Below are 16,458 nucleotides of genomic sequence, written 5' to 3' on the forward strand. Positions count from 1 at the left end.
TTGGTTCCACCTTGTGGCAGCTAATGGTGTTTTGGAAAGAGTACAAGAAAAGCAAATATGGGAGTTTTACAGCAAATAACTGGGGAAGAAGGTGAACGTGTGAGTATAGGTGGGAAGGAGGGACACTGTTTTTGCAGTCTTGTGTTCCGTGGTACAATTCTTGTTGATTGGCTGATGGAAACTAGCTTGTTTATGAACAGTAGGATCTGATCCTCTAGTCTTGTTGTGTAACCCACTCAGCAAAACATCCTGCTCTAATCATCAATGGATTTTCACATTAGCATATTGTGCGGTCACCGGTCACACATATCATTCCGTCATACGTTTCTGCGTGCATTTGCGCCTTTTCAAGGGATGTTAGGTTGGCCAGGGTTGTCATGGTAACTCAACACATTTTTTGGGTTTCTCCACATTGTTTGTATGGAGCTAAACTCTCTAATGGCTGAATGAACAACAACTCAATTCATCCGAGATATTCATTCAATTGAACCTACATCACTAATAACAACTTTATGTTTCTGCCAAGCAAAAGACTGAACTTGTACGTACATGTGGCTGCAATTAGCTGTTTTCTGGACCATGTTTATGTCACGTCTGGTTCCTGTCGCCCGTCCATTGATCCTTGAAAATACTATGCTTACTTTAAACCCCCCAACCTCTTACTTGCTTTGCCTGAATCCAGCTGCTTTTGGGAGGAAAAGCCCCATTAAGGTTGTTATTGCAGCTCCCCACAAGTGCTACCACAATGTGTGGAGAAGCAGAACAAAAATGCAACCCACAGTTGGGCATCTATTTTATACACATCTGATCCCATTCAGGGTTACAAGGAAACCGGCTTGTCCCACATCTGTACAGTAATAACCAGATTACATTATATTCAGTGTGCTTTATATTTTACTTCATTAAAACATAACAAAATATTCATTTCGTTACGGAAAAGTGTTTTGTTTTGTGTTTGAAGTACTCTCTGCTAGTATAACAAACCACAAAATCTCGTTGTTCAAAATGTATTGTGTTTTATTTGTTTTCATCAAATGACTAAATATGACCTACCTTTGTCAAAAAGGTGAATTAAAACTCTTTCACGGCTTTCTTTTCTAAATCGTATTTCCTTTGACAGAACCCAAATGATTAACTCCTATTTTCTGTTTCCTCAGGATACTTTGAAACCCACGTTCACAGTAGCCAGCTTACCGGGCGGCACCAGCAGCGCCACCGTGCCAACCACCTCCACCAGCATGCAGGTGAGCAGCGGACCCAACTTTCCCATCACCAACTACCTGGCACCCGTTTCGGCCAGCTCCAGCGTCAGCGCCAACGGAACTGTCCTAAAGACCACCGGCGCCTCCACTGGGGTGATGCAACTCCCCGGCGGCTTCACTTTCATGCCCGGTATGTAAACGCGTCGTGTTGTTCATGTGTTTTCTGGATTTGCGTCATGTTGTCCTTCTGAATCGCACAGACATGTTTGGCAACATGACTCGCGTGGTGAGGTGATTAGAATTTAAATGGAACCTTGTCGACATCTCGAGCGTCATCTCGGAGCGGTCGTGCTCCTCTTGCCAGGCTGCTTACATCACGATGCCTTTCAAAGCTAGTCACACTCAGTCTTTGATTTCCATTTTTATACTGGGATAATTAGGTAAGGGCGGCACAATAGGCCAGGCAATGAGGGCTGTAGAACTTGGCCTATAATTAGTCATGAATATTCAGTAAAGGATCATGGCTTGTAATGACTCGAAACATACTAGGTGAAGCTGCTGCTTTTCTGCTTCTGAACCAGATGTAACCTTCCCCAATAAAACCCAAGGAGAGTTCTACTAAGGATTTTGATTGGCCGCCCTCCTGTATGTTATCAGAGTTGCCATCAAAGTCACTTGGTCGCTGTCGCAGTTTTCTTTGTCGCAGCTGAAAAGCTGTCACATGGCGGCCACTATATCAATTTGATCGACAGCCATGCTACCTGTTCCTTCTTCAGTCTCTTTGCTTCTTCCTCTTCCTGCAACCTTCCCTTAAATGATCACCCATTCCGACATGCCACCTATCTGGCGGCACCATGCGAAACAACACACCCGACCGACCTCGGCACCTGTCGGCCGAGCATGTGACCAAATGTGAGGGTGTGACACATCTGAACAAAACATGACATTTATTCCAACACTTTAATTGTTTGTACAAATGAGGACGGAGGGAGGGGCTATGCAAATATTCCAGAATATCACATACTGCAACAGATTGTTTGAATCATCAGTCTGCTTGCTACAAAAGACATCCAACACTATCTAAAATTCTGCCTCGGCAGTACCTAATTATGCCCAGTTTTCATTTTTATTCCGGAGACAAAAACAGTGACAGTCAAAAACAAACGCCATTGCCGAAATGCCAATTTGCGTGACTGTGTGGTTTTTAATAGTACAGAAGGTTCCTCATCATCACCAAATGTTTTTGATCTTTCAATATTCTTGTGTGCAGTGATTGGGAAGTGCTTTTGTGATCCCGTCTTTACTGCTTGTCTTTCTATAAAGCTTGCTTTCTCCACACAGCAGCATTTTCTCACATTCAGTCCTCTGCCACTCTGTTGTGCGTGGGTGCGTGCCCCCCCCCCCCCTCCTTCAGCAGGCACTCCTCTCCCCCCCGGCACCCCCACCATTCCTCTGAGCCAGCTGCAGCAGCACTCCCTGACCCTCCAGGGGCAGCATGGTCAGACTCTGACTGCCGCCCCTCAGCCTCAGCAAGGCCAGCAGGCTGTCTTCCGCTTCCCTGCTGCTGTCTCCCTCACAGGTGACCTGCTCTAGCCTGCCACCATTCCTGCTTTTTCTCCTACTGATGCTGCACTGACTGTCTGACAATCAAGCACCTGCCTAAATGTGCATGCCTTCAACTAACACACATCTACGGCGAAAGATCTCCTCGTAGTGACTTCCTGTGTGTGTGTCCATTCCCAGGGCCAGGTGTCCCTCAGCAGCTGCAGGCCATTCAGGTTCACCCCAACGCTCAGCCCATGTCTAACAGTGACAGCAGCCCTGAGATGTCCCATACCTCTACAAACTCCACAGGTATATCTAGCGAGTACAGTTTTACCCAACCAATTTTGGGGGAAAACCTGTAAGAAATTGCTGTACGCTTCATTTTGTAAATACTCAGTGCTTTGGGCTATATGTGGCCCATACGCTGAGGTTTACTCGACCCTGGAGTAAATTTGTCAGGCAGTGAAGACAAATGTGATATCAAAATATTTACCGAAAGAAGACATGTATATTTTCCCTTTTTTAAAACATCCCAGGTTCGTCAAAAGACCCCACAAAGGAAGGATTGCACATTTGCTTGTACAGTCAGTCACTGTGTGATATACTAATCAATTAGTCAGTGTATTTGGCGGAACATGGATCGAACAAATAATCAGAAACAACATAACTGCGCAACCATGTACTTTATGTGCCACGCATTAAGACTAATGCTAATCTATGCATGAAAGGTAAATACAAAGCAGCGCTACTTAATATTGAGCTTGAACGTGAAAAGGTTTCAAGCAGTGTCGTCTGGCTGTGGCATGGTGAAAGTGGCGGGGGAGCACCGAAAAACTCAGTATGGGGGCGGTTATTATGTAAATCAGCTGCAAAAGTCACAATTTGCAAAATTTAGAACCGCAACATGCATTTTCAGAGAAGATGACCTTAGTTGTGTAATTTCACACTTGATGAAACTCTTGAGATGCAACTGCAAAGTATTTGTATACACACAATAATGGTATTTGTCTTGTAACAAGAAGTCTTGAGCTAAAAGTGAAATGTGTGCAAATCATGACCTCTGATTGTTTGCACTTTGAACTCCTATTGTCCTTTTTGTAACATCTTTTTTGGTTCGAGACTTAAATTTGCTCCTCTCCCAGACTCAAATATACAAACCTTTAACATAAACATAGACAAGCATGCACACGTCCAGTATGTGAGCGTGTCTTTCTGTCAGCTACAGTGAGTCTCCCCGCAACTATCGTCACCTCAACGGTGCCGTCGTCCGTGGCTGGTCACATGATGTACCCTAGCCCCCACACGGTCATGTACGCCTCCACGCCTGCGCTGGGCGATGGGGGGCTCGCCGTCCTCAACGCCTTCTCCCAGGGAACGTCAGCCATGCAGGTGTCCCACGCGCAAGCCCACGACCCAGGTAAGCCGCACGCATATGCATGTCTATGTTCCAATGGAGCATTCATTGGATGATCATCCTCTCCCTCTTGCCCCACCCTCGGCAGCATCCGTCCCGCAGGTGTTCCTCACGGCCCCTCCGGGCACGGTGCAGATCCCAGTCTCGGCGGTGCAGCTACACCCAGTACGGCAAGATCTGCATTTCACAAGTGAAACTCTGCTATTCCCTCTGCAACCCGCATGTCACGTGACCTCGCCACACGCTAACAGAGCACCCACGCTTCACCCGTGTGCCGAGTCGTGTCAGTGTCACGCAGTCAAACGCCACCAAGGCCATAGCACGCAGCATTGAAGCGCATGCAGTTCACAGCCTACTTTATAGATACACAGTTCTGAGGTTCAGGGTTCAAAATCCGGGCACAGACAATTCGACGTGGAGTTGGTTGCCATGGTGTCACCGTGCTTATGTGGATACAGGAAATAGTTAAGCACCACAAAAAGTACTCCACTTACATTTCTTTCGTACAAAACATACCAAATCCAAACTCCAGTCACCAACCCTATTCATATTATAAATAGAAACATGATATTAACACACTTATAGAACATAAAGTACACTTGCACAAGCTAACATAATATTCATATATTTGCGGAGCTGTGAAAAGATGATTGTCGTGAGGCTAACAATATGCTTTCTTTATGTGAATTTTGTTGGCAGTGGTGTGCAACTTTACTGCAAGATGCTGAGTGCTGTTTTTAATATTTCAAATATTCAATGGATTTCTTTATGTTGTGTATTACCAGAAGGCAGGAGGAGCAAGTGGGGTCCGCAGGCCACATACGGTCCATTCATACTTAAATCCGGCCCACCGTGTACAGTTGGTTACATTATCAAGGCCTATCATATTTTGTAGAAATAATTTTGCTGTTTTTTTCTCTTTTTTCATTATTATATTTACTAAGAAATTCTCCAAAAATAAATGGTTCCACATGAGTTTTGTTTTTCATTTATTCCATTTGGTTAATTAACCATAACATAATTAAGTTATTGTTATTTTGAAAAAAACACACATCGGTATTTTTTCAAACCTCGTCAATCCATATTAAAACTCAATTGTGGCCTTTCTTCGCCAGCATTTACCCACGCCCAGCTCCTACCACTTATCAAACACTAATACATAAATATAATGAAATTTAAAATCAAAATAGCATTTAAAGCACACTGACAATGAATGTTATTGGGTTGTGCAGCGTTCCTAATGAAGTGTCCTGTGAGTGACTAAACTGTATGCCTTTTGATTGGCTGCTGTGCCCAGGTTAACGCCCCCCCCCCCCTTTCCCGCTGTGTTTGCGTTCCAGATGGTGATTGGGCCCCAGTCGAGCGGAGGCAGCAGCACTAACTTGACTGAATTGCAGGTGGTCAACTTGGACGCAGCGCAAAACTCCAAAAGTGACTAATGGAGCCGAGTATGAGCGTCTTTCTCTTTATTTATTGATGCCTTCCAACATCACACTTCGCAATGTGACCTTACACACAAACACACCATCAAGGGCCTGTGTGTGAGTTGACCCTTTTCCCATATGTTTTGGTATGTAGAAAAATATAAATTACAAATTATCCTATATATATATAATATATATATGTATATATATTATATATATGTATATATATATTATATATATGTATATGTGTGTATATACACACACACATATATATGTATATATACACACATATATATATATATGTATGTATGTATGTGCGCAAACGTATAGGAAGTATATCACTACACCTGTCATCAGAATTCTATTTTCGATGTCGTTAGATGGTATTTTTGTGTGCGTGTGCCTTTTGTGTTTGGTTTGAAGATACAATTACATGAACACTCAGTCAGTTGGGTGTCACAAAGTGTCACGCCCACCAAAGACGTTTGTCCGAATGTACATACACACCCCACACACACACGCGCGCACGTCTGTGTGTGTGTAAATGGAGAACTAAGACTTTTGCTAACGTGTATATAGTTTTTAAAGGAAAAAAAAAAATGTATTTTTAGCCCGATTTAGTTTTGTGTAACGGCATGTATTTGTTTTTTTTGTTTTTTTTTATGTTGTGGTTTTGTATGTACATGACAATGACACAAAGAAGTGAATCTGTACATGTATATTGTATGGGATATATTTGAATATGCTTTTCATGCTGTTCTACTACAAGTAGTTTGACAACTGCTTCACAAAGGATCAAGCAGCTTTATCATGTGGGGGGGGGGGGGGGACATCATTGTGATGTGGAATGCAGACTGTTAATGGACATTTTTAGGAATTAAAAGGCACAATTGGACAAATGTGGACAATGCATATTTTAAACATATCGCAGATTTTTCAGTGGAATCTTCAAAGGTTGAACACCTCCATATGGTTGTGATTGGATGGACGACTGTTTATGCAGTTTAGACTGTTTATAACATACAATCTTTAGGTGTACAGGCAATGGCTTGGATCATATTTTTACATCCATGATTGTCACATGTATGCACCATCTTAACATGCAAAATTTCTGTGCTATTTATACATATTAGGATCTGCTTGCAAATTGGTGCATCTCGTATGCAACTTAAACCCAATTGGTTAATCATGTTGCTTATATTGGATTGAAAGTCAGATTGTTTGCATGTCAGTTGCCGTTAACGGTCTTCCGTTCGGCCAAACTCTTAAGTTGCTCACTGACCTGACGTCAAGCATAATTTCAGAAACATCCAACTTAAAGTTTGACCCAAATTGTGGGAACTTTAACTTTGGAGGTTCCACTGTTAATTAGGGGTTGCTACTTAATATTGATCATTATTTAATTCTGATGGATTGCTGAAGTTGTGATGTCACAACACACGCTGCTGCAAAGTGTGCTGCCTTATTTGCTGGACGTTCAAAGATGCGACAGCAACCCAGCTTCAATATTGCAATTAAATATTTGTTTCATTCTCAGTAAAACTGCAGTGGTCATTTTGGTCTCAATATTTTACCACCAGTAGGCTTTTAAATGCCCTTTGAAACTAATTATTTCATAGCTCTTTTTTTTTATTTTTTATCTGAGATGCAAGTAAAATAATTTACTTATTAGTTAGTACTGATTTTTTTTCCCCCAGCACCATTGTGCCTATTTTCTTTTCTATACCATCCAAGTAAAGGTAAATAATTTTTTTGTTTTCTCCAAGCCACCTTAAAAAGCTTTGCTGAGCTTGGACATTATCCTCATGCAAGACCTTTACGGTAGTTAAGTTTACCACAAGAAAAAATAAAAAAAAAAGCTTCTGTGATGTGTTGTGACACAGGTCATCAGTACAGCTAAATAAAAATATGACTCTCCATATTTATACAGGTGTACATTTTGTTTTATTGTACAGACATTTTGTAATAAAAAAACAGATCAAACATTAATGAACCCAGCAGGGATACATCTTTTATTGAGATGGAGAAAGTTGAACATTGTCTTGATAGAATTGAAGTGATAAGGGAGGAATAAATAGTCGGTGAGAACACAATGCTTGCGTTTTAAATCCTTAGTGAAGCACCAGGAGGGAAGATCATGCACCATGTCTCACGTCTGCATTGCACAAATCAAAATAGCCACACAAAGAAAACAAGGCTTCACTTTCTTTCATATCAGGAAAGAAACAACAGAGTATGGATGCTATTACAAACAACAGTGACCGGTCACTGTCAGCTAAAAAAAAGCTAACCTAATCAGTCATAGTCATGACAAGGCGAGATGATGTAACTAAAAAGATGAAGAGTAGAAGGCATCACGTGTCACTGAGAACTCAGCCAATCAGCCTTCTGCTCTCTTTTGTCAAAGAAAATAATCCCACAGCATGCAATGACACCAGGTAGTATATTTGTATATTGCTATTGTTGTACACATACAATACACAACTTAACACTCAAAGTTGGTAAGATGGCTGATAATAAAATATGCATTATTGACCATTTAAGAAGAAAAAAAAAACAGAAAAAAAGCAAGTCCTGGAAAATAGGAACATTACTCCTATATTTGGTTTATGAAAGGGGGAAAAAAATACACATCATTTGTTATATATTTACATAATGAGCAAGTGTGAAGAAATACAAATGTGCAAATGTGACCCTGTGCGAGCACTTCCATCAACTCAATACTGGAGGAGGAGAGCAACACAAATCTCTCTTAAGTCCCCACACAAGTGCTGAAACACCAACCTAATAACTACACCCAAAATACATGGAGGACAATCTTGAGGTCTCCCAAAAGTGGGGCAAGTTGTTGATTTCAAGCAACCGACACCTCGCCATAAAATGAATACAGTACACGTTTGGGTCATCCGAGACACAACTCTGCTTTTTAAATAAGAGTTTGTAGAAGAAGGCATAGCAACTTAAGAAATGAGCTCAGTGGCTCAGGGAGGAAAACATTTACATACAGAAGTGGATACTGTGAGAGGCCTTGTATCTTTTGAACAAATGCAAGCAAAAATGTAACAAGTGCATGTGCAAAAGCTCCTAAACGCACCACGCTGGATGGTGACACCTTTGGATGATGAAGAAAAAGCTTCAGTTCGTTGACTGAATTAAAAGCATCCTAATATGACGACAGTTTAAAAAGAAAGGCGACCTGAAAGCAAATCAATAAATTAAAGTGAACTTGCCGTTTTAAAAGGTGTGCGTAGTATTGTTACTACTACAGTCCAAGGAGAATGTCAATTGCATGTTGATGAAGATAAAAATGTTCTAAAAAGAAAAGGTGTGCTTCCACACGAAGGCGATGACATCCATGACTGCAAATAAATACACACATCTGTTTGTCCCACACATTATGATGATGATGACGATGATGATGATGAGTGGCTGGGCAGTGAAAGAACACGCAGAGGTTGCCCATCTTCAGTCTGTATCTTGTTCCTCTGCTGAATTGGCAGTGTTGGAACTCAGAGCCCGGAAGCACCGTCAACGTTCAGGCGGCCCGACGAGAAGGGCACGGCGGCCGCTACGGCGACGACGAGGCAGTGGCGTGGTATTTGACGAAAGCGATAGCCGCCAGCTCTTTACAGAACTCCTCCAGCACGATCACCCCCTCCAGCAGAGTCATGTGGTCGATACTGGAAGGAGAGGCAGGATTAAAACACGCCAGTGGCTAGTTTGACCAACAGACGAGCCGCCGTACGTACGTGATGCCCTCGGGCTCCAGACCCAACAATCGCTTCCTCACCAGCAGCAGTTTAGGGGTGAAGTCTGGGATGCGCTGAATCCTCAACATGAGGTCGCCCACCACCTGACGACAAAATTCACACTCTTATTAATGATACATTTGAAACGGCAAACTCCAGAAACACTTTTAACACCAGTTACACAATCAAGGCAATTCATGTATGTTTAGTCCTGGTGCCAAAGCCACACACCTTTCACCAATGGGTTAAACTCACCCTGACGACAACAGAGAACAAGGACCTGCATCCGGGAGCCAAGTTAATGTAGGGGTCCAGCAGGTACTCGTGCAGGTGGGGGTGCGGCAACAAGGACAGTTTGGACAAAACCGCCGTCACTTGCAAGTTGACATCATACGGCTGCAAGACGCAGAGCAGAGGAGCGCTCAAGACTACAACTCAATTCTGATCTTTCTTGTAAGGATTAAAAAAATATAGATTCATTAGATTTGTTTTATTATTATTATTGACTGATTCATAAAATATTTGGAATCACATTAGCCTCCAAAAGATTCTTGAGTCCAGTCCTAATTTTCTCTATAACAGTCATATTTTCAGTTCAGTTTTCATTGTCCTGACACTTGCCCAGTAAAGCCAATTGGCCTGAACTACCATTAATTTGTTTGACCCACATCATGGAACTACAAGGTTTAAAATGGCTGAAGACCAACTATAAAAATGACACACGGAATGAAACTAAATAATAATGTTTCAAAGAGATGACCTGAACTGACCTGATCTAGAATGCGCCCCATCCTGTTAAAGAGGACCTTCAGGAAGTGGCCCTCAAAGAACGGGACTTCCAAGTTGCATTTCTCAAAGGGTTTGGGGATTCCTCTCCAGTCCCAGCGATGACAGACGCCGCAGTAGTCCCGGAACTAAGAACAGCCATCCGTACGAATTAGAACCTGCTCTGATGATAAAGGAGGAGTCTCGTGAGGCTCACCTGTCTATGCGCGTCTCGAAGGTACGTGTCATAGCCGCTTCCTTCCACGTAGTGGGACGACTTTGCCTCGTCGGGCACCAAACACAGGAAACTACAAGTGATGATGTTCAACAAATTAAAAAAGCTCAACGTGAGTATTTAGCATGACGGGCAGATGGCGAACCTATTGACAATCTTGTGGACTTCCGTTTTCCCCTCAGACTTGGAGTGGTCCGGACTGTGCGACGGGCTGAGCCAATCGGAAGACGGCATCCTGCTGTTTGGAGAGAGGTCATCGCCAAACAGCGGATCCTCCTCCAGGTCTCTGCACACAACCATGAAGAATTTACATTGTAATAAGCGATCTTTTATGAGTCGTGTTATGAGATTTCTGAAGGGGACAAAAACCAAAAACATGACTGGAAGATTGTCCATTGCGGGGTCCTTACACAGCATCATGAGGCTGGCCATTTTCAATGGGCTCTCGTTCCTCGGGAGGTTTGTTCTCCAGGTAGTTCCTCTCCTCGAGGTTCCGTAGCACTAAGCTGTGTAGGATGTGCTGGTTGGGCTTCTGAATGAGCTGCTCAAAGAGCCTCAGAGTCATGATGCTGATCTGCAGACGGAAAAAAAAAAAGAGGCTCAGTTGTCGTCATGGCACAATGGCAACGTGTCAAATGTTTGCTTTCTGACGAGAAAAGAAAGCCGACAGAAGCCGCCGCGCGCATCTGAACAATGCGCGCACTGGCTTTGTCAGATGTTATTTGTGTGCTTTTGGTTGATAACATGAGTCACAGCCACACTGTTGTTTGGTTTTTTTTGGTACAAAGGCAGGTGGTGAATAAGAGAAACACATTCTCCCGACAAAAGCAACAAAAAGCTTGAAAAGTGGCAATGACCTCATCTGAAATGTGGTCACAGTGTTCGATGAGTATGTGCCTGACGGGATTCTGAGCCACGGTGGACGGCGTCTCGGCCTCGCTCTCCTCCCCCAACAGGAAGTACACCATCTCCTGAAGCAGAGCCTCCGACGTCACCTGGCGGATGATCCTGTTGAGAAGGGCCGTCGAGGTGAGGATGCCCACCTCGGACCTACGGACGAGAACAGACTTAGAAGACACAAATCATGACAGCGCGGGCGACCGATGACGGGAACTTACGTCTGCATAAGCTGCGGCTCCATTACGCAAACAAAAAATCTTTCTCGCACTGCTTTGGCCATCACAGAGGCCGCCGACTGAAATGACAAATTGAGTCAACTCTAGCCACACGACAAACGACACGCCATCCAAATGCAGCGAGCAAACCTTTTGAGCCTCTTTTATGAGCTGGTCGCAATAATCCAGCCAAGAAAGGAAGGAAATGAGAGGCCTCTTCCCTGCAAACACTGCACCATCCTCCTTCACATTATACACGTCAAGGCTGGAAAAAAAAACCCACATGAAACAAAACAATAAGGATATGAGATCATTTGCTAACATTTTAAGAAACAAACTATGAAAAGTTACTTACCCCCAGTTGATGGACTCCACTGTCTCAATGTCCAAAGGGTCCATGGACGGGGGAAGGGCTTTATAGAGGCTGACCAGTCTGTCGGTCAGGAGCTCACAGAGCTCAGTGTTCTCAGTCAAGCACCTGGCGGCGGCCGGCTCGGGTAAACTGACTAGCAGCATGAGGCCTTCGCAAGCCTTCACCACAATCCGCCCATCCTGGACAGTGCAGGAGTGGACACAAATGACGACAAGGAAGCCTTGCAACACCCAAGGGTGCGACGATGGGTTACTCACGGGGCTCTTGCTAAGGTTGAGCAGCGAGGTCACCAGATTATAATTGCTGTTGTTATTGTTGCTTGGACTTGAGGTAGCGGCAGCAGCTTGTGCTGCCTCGCTGCCTTCTGTGTGTTCTTGACCCGTGTCTGGAGCCAACACAGCGTCCTTCTGCCCATTTGACCCGCCTGGACTCTGGTTCTCATTTCTCTGTTTTGACTTGTTCTAGAAACAAGAGTGGATACATGTCCATTTTAATACTTTCTGCCATCAAATTGCATTTTTTCATTTATCCCTAGGTCACTGGCATACATTATTTGTTGTAAATAAATAATTTGTGATGTTTTGAAAATGTCATTTTCTAACCCCAACTTTTGAAAAGAATTTTCGGTTGACATTTCATTTTGCTGACACATTTTTTTTTTTTTCAATTCTAATTTTAGCTACTTTGTTAGCGATAGACTTGCGGCACACCAATGTTCCAAAGCTCACTGGTTGCGAAACGCTGATCTAAGATATGTTCACAATTGCAACCAGTGTAGATTAGTGATAAACTTTGGCGAGCTCCAATGTTGCGTAAAAATTCCGGTGAAGAATGCTACAACGTACCTCAAGGAAGAAGTTGACAAGATATGGATCCTGCTTCAGTTTGGCACAAACTATACAAAGGAACTGAATCTCTTCATTTTCTGTAGGAGCGGCAAGTACGTCCCCACACAGACGGATCAGTTTCTAGCGGACACACGTTGAAAATGTCTTACACAAACTGTATCGGGGAGAACTGCAATGCGTAAAAAGTCCTGGAAATGCCGGTCACCCCACCTGAACTGGTCTGTGAACATTGATGTGTGGCAGGAGTGGTTGACGGATGTGTGCTAGCAACTTCGTGTAGAAGTTCAGGACCTGCTGCTTCATTCCTGGAGGACACTAGGGGAAAAACAGCCTTCAAACATCCATCCGATTTATTTCTCTTACAATACATGACTATACTGAAAACGTCCCACGACACTTTAGACTGTTCAAATGTTTTAGGAAGCCCACTCGAGGAAAGTGTCTTACATCTGCCTTGCCCAGCGTGTAAAGTGTCTCCAGGATCTTGTGGTGCAGAAGATACTCCATGCAGGGCCCAGTCTCCCCAGACTCCCGTTCGAGTTCCTCCTGACTGAGAATTTCCAGCATCTGTTCCAGGTGGGATGGAATATTGGTGTCTGTGACCGGCGCTTTGTCATCTGAGAGCAGAAACAAACATGCAAGTTGATGCAACCATCACATTATCTAAAGTTGCTTGAGTGACATTTTCTACAGCCTCATGTACTGCTTTCCAAAACCATGTGTAAAATATTTTCAAGGATAGTAACCACAGTACCAAGCTGAAACAACAGCAAGGGTTTAACACTCCAAGAATGTCAAGCATTTCGCATTCATTAACAATGGTATAAGTGCTGCCGCTTCAGCACTTAACCCTTATAGATGATTATACTTAAGCAAACTATATCAAATCAGAAAGACATTTTTCATTCAGTAATGCAATCTAATAACTTCTTGTCTTAAAACTGATCTTACCTGACGTTTCAATGTAATAATGTGTGATGGCTTTCCAGTGATAGACAAAGTCCTCCTGCAGTGGCAGCGATGGAGCTAGCTGGAATAAAAAGAAAGCGGTGAGAATAAATTATACATGTTGACATTCATCAGCTGACAAGAGCAAAGAGTGTGTGTCTGTTGTGAACGTGCATGCTTGTTTGTTGTTGCTGTGTTTTGTACTTTTAATTTTACATAAAAACGTTTTTTTTGTATATTTGTATTTATCACAATGTTTGGATAGTTTCAACTATTTATCATTATATTTCTTGTCGTCTAATCTTGATAAGATACTGACTTTTGGTTGAAAACTGGCTTCGGAAAAGTAGCGTCCCTCGATTAACTTGACAACAGTCCAAAACACACATAACACAAAATATATCAGATGTTCATGATTCCTCACTGAATGTTTACTGAACAGCAGTGCAACGACATTTGCGCAATGGAAAACTTTCACTATTGCAACACCTAAAAGAGGAAAGCCAGTTGCGCTAACTAGCAGCAACATGAGCTTGGCTGCAGGAAGCTGCTAGCCGTTAGCGGCTAACTAGCTCCGTTTGCCAGGCTACGTTAAACACAAACAGCTGTCTTACATTTGAACGAGAATAGTCGAGAAATTGCAACATGTCGGGGGGAGATAATAAATAGTGTCAACATTGTTTGTTTGCTATCTTTCCCAAATTAAATAGACAGAAGTAAATGTGTGTTAGCCTATGCTAGTTCGTTGTGTCTGCTGACGTGATACAAACTGTCTAGATCGCCGAATGTATGTAAAATATGTCCAAGAAAATAGTCACCAGTTGATTTATGCGTGCGTTTGCTCAAGACTCACCGCTTCCACTGCATGCTGGAGAATCGACGTAAATTTGGAGAACATTTTGTTCTTCGACTGGACTATTTTTTCCCGAGAAGACCTAGAGAATTCCTCTATTTTCTTCTTCCTGTTGTTGCCGCCTCGATCCAGATTGGAGCTTTCGTATAATGACCCTTGTAACGAGAGAATCTGCGTGAGTAATAAAATAATAAAGGGTTTCTGGCCTCGTAACTTCGCAGGCCATAAGCGCAGCAGCCGCTGTAAACAAAACGTCTCACGAGCGAGGCGAGCTCAGCTCACTTTGGACACGGTGGCACTTTGCTCACCAAGCAGCGCCGTTTCCGTTTTTCACCAGCAGGGGCCGCTCGACTACAACACACGGACACTGATACTAACGACTCGCAATGCATACAAATGCATTCATTCGGTTTTCAACTAACGTTATATTAATTTAAGGCTGATGTGATGACACTTTAGCAGTCAAACGGCACTGAAATTAAAATAGCATTTTTCATATACAGGCCAACACTAATCCAGTTGAAATGCATGTAGAAATATTCTGCAATGTCATACGTCCACACGATAACGGCAATTAGACAATATAAGTGATGTAACAATTAAAGAAAAAAAATGCCTGCTTTAATTTTAACGTACCACGATGACTATTATTTACAGCGAGTCTTCTCCAAAATCATCGTCACAAGGATCGAGTGATCTAACCATGCAAATTTAGTGGAAAACTTGGAAAACCAAAAAGATGCTGCCTATTCGATGACACGCCCTGCCGCCAGGGTGTCATCGTCTCATCCGCTAAATTGCAGCCAAGGTTTAGCATGTGTTCAAATGATACGACATGTATTAAGAATGCCCAACGAAGTCCATATGAAAACAAAATGGTCCAATGTTGCCTGCGCTGAGCTCGCCTTGTTCATCGCTGCAGAGGACAGTTTACCTACCCGGCATGTCTGCTAAAGGTGAGTGTCTTGTGCCGCAGAAGGTTTCATATCAACTGATGCGGAGGCAAAAAAAGGTTTCTTCATTTTTGGTTAGGAGGGGGGCTCGAGAGCGGGTCCGTTTGGGAATAGAAATCTATAGTCGTCTGTCTGGGGAGCGGTGACACTACCTGTGTAAGTAGGTTACATCCTTGCAGCTGGAATAAGCACACTGCTGCAGCCTACAATTTATTACAGGATGTCTATCTACACTTTGTAATCGGGTGTCTAAAAATAGATCAGACATTTCAAATCATCACTTGTAAAATTTGCCTCATTTGCTCTTTCAGTAAAGACAATCTGAGATTCACACTGTACCTTTTCTTGTCTTAACAAAGGCTGTGAAATAAAATGAGTCAACACTTGCAGCAACATCTTTTCATGGTAATGAAGAGAATTCAAGGTAGGAGATTTACTAAAGTGCATTGCCCAGTGGTCGTTTTTATGCTGGAGGGAGCAATGTGCTTGCTCCTTTTTGAGTATGTCAATGTCAGGATGCACGTGTAACTACCTGCTTGTGGGTAGATTGATAGGCTACCTTTGAGAATCACTCTGAAGCACACGGAGGTCTTCTTGACTGACCTCCGTGCAGGCTGCGTGGGTTCAATCGATAAAGCTCCATGGTCCACTGCAAGACATTTCTGGTGAGCCAACTTAAACCAAGCGCAAGCCAGTCAATATCCATAAGCAGCAACCTCGCAAGTGTCCTTGCTAAGATTTTCTGCTCTTTATATAATGTGAAAATCTATATGTAGGTTCTCTAATGTAATATTTTATTATAAATACAATAGCCCAAGATTAGCAAGAAGATGAATTCTTAAGAGCCTTGTGTGATTGATCTCGAATTTCTGATTATCAGACATTCCATCAACTGGTCAGAGCCATTACTGGGCTCTCTTATTTTCTAGCCATCCCCTTGTATCAGTCAGTGCGAGGCCAACAGTTTTTACCTTGATAGTGATTTCCTTCCATTAGTGACCCAATAAACGTACAATATTCCCTTTGTGAGGCTG

The 16,458-nt window shown here is 43.0% G+C and overlaps 2 protein-coding genes across 11 annotated transcripts in view; one reads left to right on the top strand and one right to left on the bottom strand.

The window, feature by feature from the left end:
* The window catches only part of srfb (serum response factor b), a 25,091-nt gene extending 16,267 nt beyond the window's left edge, over window positions 1–8,824 (top strand). For 2 of the 10 annotated variants that reach the window (XM_085921716.1, XM_085921713.1), the window contains 5 exons: window positions 1,158–1,392; window positions 2,617–2,781; window positions 2,946–3,056; window positions 3,967–4,164; window positions 4,250–5,476. In XM_085921716.1, coding sequence (XP_085777842.1) covers window positions 1,158–1,392; window positions 2,617–2,781; window positions 2,946–3,056; window positions 3,967–4,164; window positions 4,250–4,494 — 954 coding nt within the window. In that variant the 3' untranslated portion in view covers window positions 4,495–5,476. Of the gene's footprint in view, window positions 1–1,157; window positions 1,393–2,616; window positions 2,782–2,945; window positions 3,057–3,966; window positions 4,165–4,249; window positions 5,477–5,501 lie in introns of those variants that run through there. The other 8 variants (XM_085921719.1, XM_085921718.1, XM_085921717.1 and 5 more) reach the window with 8 other exon arrangements.
* Window positions 7,571–14,760, bottom strand: fhip2a (FHF complex subunit HOOK interacting protein 2). The gene is made up of 17 exons (XM_085921712.1): window positions 14,472–14,760; window positions 13,622–13,700; window positions 13,118–13,287; window positions 12,881–12,985; window positions 12,668–12,790; window positions 12,080–12,283; window positions 11,805–12,001; window positions 11,600–11,714; window positions 11,453–11,529; window positions 11,192–11,384; window positions 10,745–10,908; window positions 10,480–10,620; window positions 10,317–10,407; window positions 10,105–10,248; window positions 9,590–9,730; window positions 9,335–9,438; window positions 7,571–9,265 (listed from the first exon to the last, which is right to left on the bottom strand). Exons 1-17 carry the CDS (start codon window positions 14,514–14,516, stop codon window positions 9,154–9,156), a joined length of 2,205 nt encoding a protein of 734 aa, XP_085777838.1. The 5' UTR covers window positions 14,517–14,760; the 3' UTR covers window positions 7,571–9,153.
* Between the last annotated feature and the right edge of the window lie 1,698 nt (window positions 14,761–16,458).

This window comes from Syngnathus leptorhynchus, chromosome 10 (assembly GCF_054491065.1).
Source record: "Syngnathus leptorhynchus isolate UIUO chromosome 10, UIUO_Slep, whole genome shotgun sequence".
NCBI lineage: Eukaryota > Metazoa > Chordata > Actinopteri > Syngnathiformes > Syngnathidae > Syngnathus > Syngnathus leptorhynchus.